Below are 8,945 nucleotides of genomic sequence, written 5' to 3' on the forward strand. Positions count from 1 at the left end.
TTAAGATCTAACAAACACGAACAAGGCAGAACTGATTCATTTAGAAAAACTGCAGTGCATTCAAAGTGTAACAGAGAGGAAAATCTTCAAATAGACTGATTTTTTTCTAAACACGGGAGATTAACAGAAATCAATCAGAAGGAGCTAGTTAAACTCTGCCAGCAGGAGAAAAAAAAAAAAAAAAAAAAAAAAAAACCTCTATGATTTTAACTTCACAGGAAAAGTAACTTGAAATTAAGGAATACATTTTTGTGTTATTCTGTATTCTTGTTACCACACAGTCTATTGTATAAGAACTGTTTTCTTTTTTCTCTTATTTAGAACCCTGTACTCTCAGATAGGATTAACATTGATTCATGAAGTAGTAATGCAAATTGCTTAGACTCTTAAACTAAATTAGTTGAAACAGGATGTTTTACAGATGGAAAATGTCTAACCTCATATATTCATGAGATGTCAGACAATGACATCCAGTTAGGGTCCAGTGTAGAGCATTCAGATGAGGCTGAAAGCCAAAGAAATCTATGTTCATATTAACTAGAGTAAGAAAAGTGTCTAGCTCTGTGACTCAAATTTTCAAAACTCATGACAAAGTACTAATACAAATTACTTAGACTCTTTATTATTATTATTTTTTACTTTGTATATTTTGCTTCAGGGTCTCACTATGCAGCTTGGAGTCAAAGAGAACCTCCAGTCTCAGTCTCCCCAGTGCTGAGATTACAGGCATGCACCACCAGGCCCAGGCTGGGTGACCGGCTCAGTGTGCATAGGGGAGGGGCTGTCATGGCACATGATTCTGGGGCTCGAACTCTGGTTCCTGAGCTTGCCTAAAGCAGGTGTTTAGTCCATTGAGCTATCTCACCAGCCCTGCTTAGACGCTTAAACTAATACACATTTTCAAAACTCATGACAAACATCATCCTGTGAGTGAGGCAGGTCTTGCACAGTATCAGAAAAATGTTAACACTCCTTTTAAAATACTTTTCAAGGATACTGTAGAATGGTATTAACTATAGTTGCCATTATGGAGTGTAGAATCTTTGAACTTACTTCTCCGAGCTAAAATTGTGTCCTTCACCCATTTTCTCTCTAGTGCCCTAGGTCTCCAATCTCCTGATTTGAACAGTTTCATTTTTAAAAGCTGCACATATATAAGGTTATGCAGTATTTGTCTTTGTGTGATAAGATAATTTATCTTAATATCAGTTATGTGTAGATATATTGTAACAAATGGCAGAATTTATTACTTTATAAGGCTGAGTGCTCCAATGTACACACCTTCCACATTTCTTTCCCTGAACAGGACTCAGTCTCAGTGATTTCTCTTGTCAGTGTGCAGAAGGATCCCCCACTTCACATGCATAAATGAAACTTTTCTCTTTACCACTGTCAATGTTCCCTTAGAGCAGTCATAAAATTACTTGCCATGAATAGTTAATATATCAGTGTTTGAGGAAATGAAGACAGAGTCCTTCAGTTTTGCTGATCTACAATCCCTTTATTTTCTGAGCAATGTAGGTGCTTTTGCCCCCCCGCCCCGAGTCAAGACAACATGACACTGTAGACTCCCCAGAGATGTTCTGGGCTGTACAACATCATCTCTGGGGCATTTTCAATTCCTGAGGCCTCTCAGGCCATGGAAATAACCCCATAAAAAGTGAACAGGATGAGTTGAGAAAAAGAGACAGGATTCTGTCCTGGGTTCCTTCTGGTGAGTCCTTCCTGTCTGTGCTTTTAGAGGTGCTTCTGCAGGACATAGGGAAGGACAAGGAGCTAGAGGCACAGCAGCAGAGAAAAGGTGCAAGCAAGAACTTTGCAGAAAGAAGCCTAAGAATGAAGCTTAGAAAGTGAATAAGAGTTATGACTGAAATTACCAGATAAAACTATGAAAACCACTTGGGTTGTAGCCAGAACCTAGTGATATAAATTTTATAGTAATCAATCTGCTGATATTTAAAAATAATGCCAAACATGGTATGCTTAGAATATATTTCAAAGTATCTTAATATAATTTTCTGTTTAAAGTTAATGACCTTTGTAGAGACATCTATCTATACCATCTTATTGTAGTTGAAAATGGGGAACAAAAGTGTTAAAATAGTTACAGAATATGACAGAGCTAGCACATAATGCATATTTACTTTATTTTGACAACCAATAAAGCAGATATTTGATTGATGTCAGAAATCATGGTTCTATATATTGCAGAACATTAGGTTGCAGTCAATCAAATAAGCAGTAATGGCTTGAACAAGTTTCCTTATGAGAGATAAATCTATTGCTTTTTAAAAATAGATTGAATTAAATTTTTAAAGTTTGTGACCAGGAAAGAAGGATGTTGTTAGGATTTCTGATGTAGTGAGTCACCGACTGATGTTGACACAATGGTGACAACTATACAATTTCTGTGATTTGCATATGTCCTCCAGTTACTTCTACATGTGTCCAAGTCACCGTTGGTATAATTACTGAACTACTCACACACTGCCTCACTGCGAGATAAAAGCACCTGATTTAAGATGTCCTATTTTCCTGTTTTTTTAAATTCCAATTAAAAATATAATATGATCTCTCCTTTCTATAAAAGGAGAAATGTAATTTATTTCTTCTTTCAATTATGTGTCCTATTGATATGTGTGCATTTTGTTTAAATAAGTTTAAAATTATAAGCCATGTAGCTATTAAAAATTTTCTTTTCTGCTATACTATATATATTCTAGGTGTGCTCAAGTAGGGAAAATATTTTATTACTTTCTATCACTATTTGATATTCTGTTTCTCATAGATGTCATTTAGAAATCCAAAAAGATTTATTTAATATCTAGTCTGCTGCTGTCACTTATACTGACATGTCACACACAGAAAATATTTCCATGACTGACAGTGTCCTGCACTCACTTCTGTCACACTTTTAAAAGGGTTCTTTTTAACTTTTAAAAATTATTTTATTGAGAAACAAATAGCAATGAGACAGCTTCAGAACCGATTACTAGCACAGTTTCAACAATTAATACATTGTATATTGTTGTCTTAGTGGTTATTCATAGTACAAGATGCAGACATGATATCCTGTCCACAAGCACTATTAGAACAAATCTCTCTTTTCATTGCATTAAGAGAATGTAGCTGTATATCTATCCTAACTATTTTGAACATACAGATACAAAATGGTCGTTCAATTTTATCCTCCTTTTTTGGTGAGTTTTGTCAGAAAAGGGCTAAAGTGTTCTTTATTCTAAGAATAAAACATCGTAGAAGAGAAAAATCTGCTCTCGACTGTCCATGGTGTATCTCCTCCAAATACTATCTCTTTTTCTTGGGTTTTTCTTTACTAAATGGTCTCTATTTCCTCTTCAGAGTTCCCTGTTTCTTTCAGCATTTTAAAGTGCTCTGTCCTCTGCCTGTATAACATGAGCCTTCTTCTTTGTGGCTTATTTTTCATGCATTTCAGCATCCGGAAAACAGCCTCATTCTTTTACTGAAATTTTTGTCACAAATCATCAAAAAGAACTTTTTATTATGAAGCAGTTTTAAACAATAAGACTGAAGGCTTTGAAAATATACCTCTTCCAATGTCATAAGTAAAATACATGAAAATATTTAAGATAATGTAGTTTTAGGCAACAATGAAAATTACAAAGCTTCTTTTTTTTCTAATAACCTGTCATATACTGAGAATATATTGCCTTTGTATCTAGCAGTTTAAAAAAATTATTTGCTTTTGTGTTAAACTGTTAAAGTCATCACGTTCTTGAGTTAAACATCATAGATATTGACATATCTAATTCAGGCAGATATAAATTTTAAGGAGATTTGGTCAGTGTATATGTGTACATGGAGTGTGTTTTTATGTTTGCCCTGTGTAAAGTGTGTATTATTTTTCTAATGTTTTCTCTTTTTGTTGTATTCACTCTTTTCCTATGTACTTTCCCTTTGTTTTGTAAACTTATATACTTGAACAATTTGATAAGTCTTTGGGGCACATTTCCATTGTAACATTTATTGAAAATGTTCCCCTGGAATGGAGTTTTCCATCAAGCTCTTGTAGGAGTGGCCTCCTGTCAATCAGTTAAGGAACAAGCTACATGTGACTTATTAATCAACCGCTATTCCCCATCCACTACTCTAGAAAGATTTCTTGATTGAAAGTAACCTTTACATGAACAAACTAAGGCACTTATATTTTGAAATAACCTCTTGAGGTAGGAGTTTAAAATTGTGCTATAAATATTAATCTGTACTTCTAGCAAAAAAAAATTGTACTGGAGTTTAGTCTTCTTTGATAACAATATAAAAAAGCTGGCAGAGAACCAAAGATAAGTATAGATTTAGGAGTTTGATTTCAAAAAAAGCAAAGAGAATTAAAAATATTGTACATAGATTTTATATAGTGTTTTATGGTGTTTACTGGGTGCAGAAACCCCATACTTTAAAATAGTCATGAATAAAACACTTTTCAAAGTTTTGAATTTGCCTTCAGTTCTTGGGCCATGTTGACAGGAATCCTCCTCCATCTTAGCAACTTCTCCTTCTTATTCCACCCTCTTTTCCACTCATTACTGTTGTATCTTACTCTCCTTTTTTCTTTAGTCCTCCTTTATTTTGTAGTTCTGAAAGAATAAGACAAGAATGGAAAAGTGGAAGAAAGGAGTATCACAAATCAAGTGAAATAAATCACCGTAGGAATTTCTTCAACTGCCACTGAAGGCAGCTCAAGAGCCTTTGGCTTTCATTATTATCTTTTCTATATTTCTCTCAAGTTTCCACCTTTTAACAAAGCTTAGTGTCTCCACTGAGTAAAGAGTATAGTTGTTGGACATTCTCAGGTATTTCTGAGATTTGACAACCAGTAGGACATGTGAACTTCCTTGTTAATTAAGTTCCAATCAGAATCCCAATGCAAAGAAATGCACCTTTCTTCTGGAGATAATGTCTATGAGCAACCTTTCATGTCTTTCAACAATTGTTTCTATGTCAGAGCTTTCATATAGTACATCAGTGCAAGAGTGAGGATGTGAAGGAGGAATCAGTTGAGTTCACAAAATTGTGGGGCAGATTTTCTTTTTCTTTATTTGATTGAACTTAGGACCTTGCATTTGCTACATAGGACATACGCTACTGAGCTATCTCCCCAGTTGGCAGGTTTTCTAAATACATACTCAAACAAGGACACAAAACAAATTAACACAAGAAACTTTGCTGCACGTTTCATTATTCCATATATAATAACATACCAATAGTTTTGTTTCTGGAGTCATGCTGTCTATGAAGCTATTGTTTTCTTTTTTTTTTTAAACAATGTTATTGAGAAACAAATAGCAATGAGACAGCTTTAAATAGATTATGAGCACAGTTTCAATAATTAATACATTGCATATTGTTATCTTAGTGGTTATTCATTATACAAGATGCAGACATGATATCCTGTCCACAAACACTATTAGAACAAATCTCTCTTTTCATTATATTAAGAGAATGCAACTGTATATCTATACTATTTTGAACATACAGATACAAAATGTTCATTCAATTGTATCCTTCTTTTTTGTTTAGTTTTGTCAGAGATGGGTATTCCATTATCATTTAAATACTGTAGGTGCATGAATTCAGAAAAAATATTCCAATGTAGCCCAGTATTCCATAATAGTAGTGGGTTTTATGTATGACTGGCAATGTCAGAAATTGTTGACTTGAGCCTTTTACAACTCAGCATATTAATATGGCTTTACTTTTTATACTTCATTTTTATACTTTTCCACTGGATGGTTAAGACCAAGACAAAGCTAGACCCTTATAACAAGAAATGTAACTTTTGTATCTGATGTCAGTCAAATCCCCTCCGGATTTATCCTGAAACCTTGTATTGCAGTTTGTAGATCCTTTGTCAGTGTCAGCCATGTGGATGAGTCACGCCCATTGTTTGAGCAATTTGCTTTCTGTGAAAACCTGAGAGAATGTTTTCTCTCCATGTGACTCTCCTTAGGCACACTCTACATCATTGATCACTTTCCTCTGTGGCCCAATAATCTCCTTGATCAGAAAATCTGGGACACAACTGAGTTACATGATGTTACAGTACAGGTTCTCTTATGTCCTGAGTCTTCACTGACCTTGAAAGACTAGGTCCAAAATGTTGGCTGTCCTTGCAGCCCTTCTCTTTCTCAAATTTTTGGTCTGCAAATTTAGGTTGTTAACCCTCCAGAAGAGAAGCTTATTATTATTTCTAAATTTCTGTGTGAAAATATGTAACTATTTATTCCTATTTTTAAAATGTTTTTTATTTAAAAAAAATTTTCTTCATATTCTTAGGGATTTAAAGTTTAACGTATTAATACTTGACGGAAAATACCTGTTCCATGCTATGCCTAAAATGTTTGATATTCAGACAGATAGTGAGGTTAAGCTAAAGTGCCTATGTTGTAGGGTAATAATTTTTTCTTTTTGTTAATTTTATATATATTTGGGACAGGGGCTCACTATGGAGGTTGGACTCATAGTGTTGGACTCATACTATTTCACCCTCTCCAGTACTGGAATTACATGTGTGCACCACCATGCCCTGTCTTGAAGCCATATATATCTCTGTCTCTGTCTCTGTCACTATCTCTATACCTATACCTATACGTATACCTATACCTATACCTTTATATTTTAGTAAATGGTCTACAGGGTGTTCAGGGTCTCACTACTAGATCAGCTTCATAGTGATCCACCTGTTTACAGCCTCCGAGGATCTGGGATTACAGGCGTGCACCACTACATCCAGTCCCCATTGCCTTCTCAGGACGTCCCGAGGGGGGGCCGGCACGGCAGGACCAGGGATCCAACCTCTGACCTCTGTGCCTGCTTGCAGGTGCTTTAATCGGCTGAGCTATTTGGCCAGCCCTTCTGCCCTCTTATAATGTTTTGTGTTTAACTGGCAAAGTGAGACATGCTATGTCATCAAAGCAACCTGAGATTGCAATTTAAATATATGAAATTTTATTGAAATTAATTCTAGGTTTTCCATAAGAATTGAGAACATACATATTTTATTGCTCAGAGTCTACTATTAAATCAATTTCCAATTAATATGAAGTGTTTAATTTCTTCTTGTTTTTCATTTTGGACTTAAATTTTGCATTATTGAGGTAAGAAAAATACAGGTAGAAAGTAAGCTAACCAGGTAGGTTTTAACCTAAGCATAGTTAAATCTTAATTTTTCTTCTAGAGTTGCTCAGATGCTGCTCTTCTCATTATCAAGATGATGCACACCAACACTACCGTTTTCCACCCAGACAGCTTTTTTCTCACAGGCATCCCAGGGCTGGAGGCTTTTCATGGATGGATTTCCCTGCCCTTTTGCTCCATTTACTTAATGGCTCTGCTTGGCAATGCTACAATTCTCCTAGTCATCTGGTCTGACCATACACTAAGGGAGCCTATGTTCTATTTTCTTGCCATCTTATCAGCCATAGATTTAGCACTTTCTACATCCTCGGTGCCTCGAATGTTAGGTATCTTCTGGTTCGATGCACATGAAATCAGCTTTGGATCCTGCGTCGCACAGATGTTTCTGATACACACCTTCACAGGAATGGAGTCTGCAGTCCTTCTGGCCATGGCTTTTGACCGCTATGTGGCCATTTGCATACCATTGCATTATACAACCATCCTGACACCCTGGGTATTGGCAGGCATTGGTGTGGGTATTGTAATGCGCCCGGTCCTGCTCATGTTACCCATTGTATACTTAACCCATCGTCTGCCTTTCTGTGATGCTCGAATTATTGCCCACTCCTACTGTGAGCACATGGGCATTGCCAAATTAGCCTGTGCTAGCATTCGCATCAATGCCATATATGGGCTGTTTGTGGCTTCGTTTCTCATTCTGGATGTGCTACTGGTTGGGATCTCCTATGCTTACATTCTGCGTGCTGTGTTCTGCCTCCCATCTCGAGATGCTCGTCATAAAGCACTGAGCACGTGTGGTTCACATGTCGGGGTCATGTGTGTCTTCTATACACCATCTCTTTTCTCCTTCCTCACTCACCGATTTGGCCAAAAGATCCCCCGTTACGTCCATATTCTTGTTGCCAATCTTTATGTGGTCATCCCTCCTGCCCTCAACCCTATTATCTATGGGGTAAGAACCAAGCAAATTCGTGACTATGTGCTCCATGGTTTCACTTCAAAATAAGAGACATTTTTTTCATCATCTCTGGAGGGTGTGAACATACTCGAAGTAGCCAATTTTAAATATTTTCCAGATGAGTAGTTTTTAAGTGTCCCTTCTGTCACATGACTTTAGAAAGCCTGAATTAACAAACCTTGTAGTATACTTTTATATCTTAAATCTGCTTTGCTCCTCTCTTATTTATGTTGAAGGTTGGGGTCTACTACAAAAGGAAATATTAATCCAGTTGAACCTGATTTTGTTTTAACTGTGGCAATGAAGTGAAAACTCCATCGCTCTCCATTAGAAGTAGGATAATATTTCCCCTCGAACTATTTACTTCAACTGCTTTGATTTTTCATTTGAAGAAAAAAGCCCAAATTCCAATGAAAAATGGGAAAGGTTTTGATAGATTTCTTGAATATAATTGAAAATGTTTTCATTTGTCTGAGGATATCACTGAGATATTATGCTTTACAAATGTACATTCCTTCTCTTCCATTTTAGTATCCTTTACATAAGAAGTAGATAAAAATCTGTAGGCCCCAGGTGCCTGCACCGTGCCATATTGTACTTCCGTTTTGTAAAAGAATAAATTAACTGAAAATAATGCTGTGTAAGGGAATGGAAATTGGTTTATGAATTTGAATGCATAGAATTTTAATGCTTTGAAACTAAAATCCTGATGTGTATCCCAGGGAAAGTTTCTACATTCAGTATTTCCAGTTGGTCTGACCAAACACATAAGTAGTCATTTTTAAAAAATAATGTTCCTTACTAAAATTTA

The 8,945-nt window shown here is 35.9% G+C and overlaps 1 protein-coding gene across 1 annotated transcript; it reads left to right on the forward strand.

Moving 5' to 3' along the window:
* The first annotated feature begins 7,240 nt into the window (after nucleotides 1-7,240).
* On the forward strand, nucleotides 7,241-8,182 carry LOC101588296 (olfactory receptor 52J3-like). Its single transcript, XM_004642088.2, has one exon. The coding sequence runs from the start codon at nucleotides 7,247-7,249 to the stop codon at nucleotides 8,180-8,182; it is 936 nt and encodes a 311-aa protein (XP_004642145.1). The 5' UTR covers nucleotides 7,241-7,246.
* The last annotated feature ends 763 nt before the right edge of the window (nucleotides 8,183-8,945 follow it).

The sequence above is a fragment of the Octodon degus genome, unplaced genomic scaffold, assembly GCF_000260255.1.
Source record: "Octodon degus isolate 3935 unplaced genomic scaffold, OctDeg1.0 scaffold00146, whole genome shotgun sequence".
Classification (NCBI taxonomy): domain Eukaryota; kingdom Metazoa; phylum Chordata; class Mammalia; order Rodentia; family Octodontidae; genus Octodon; species Octodon degus.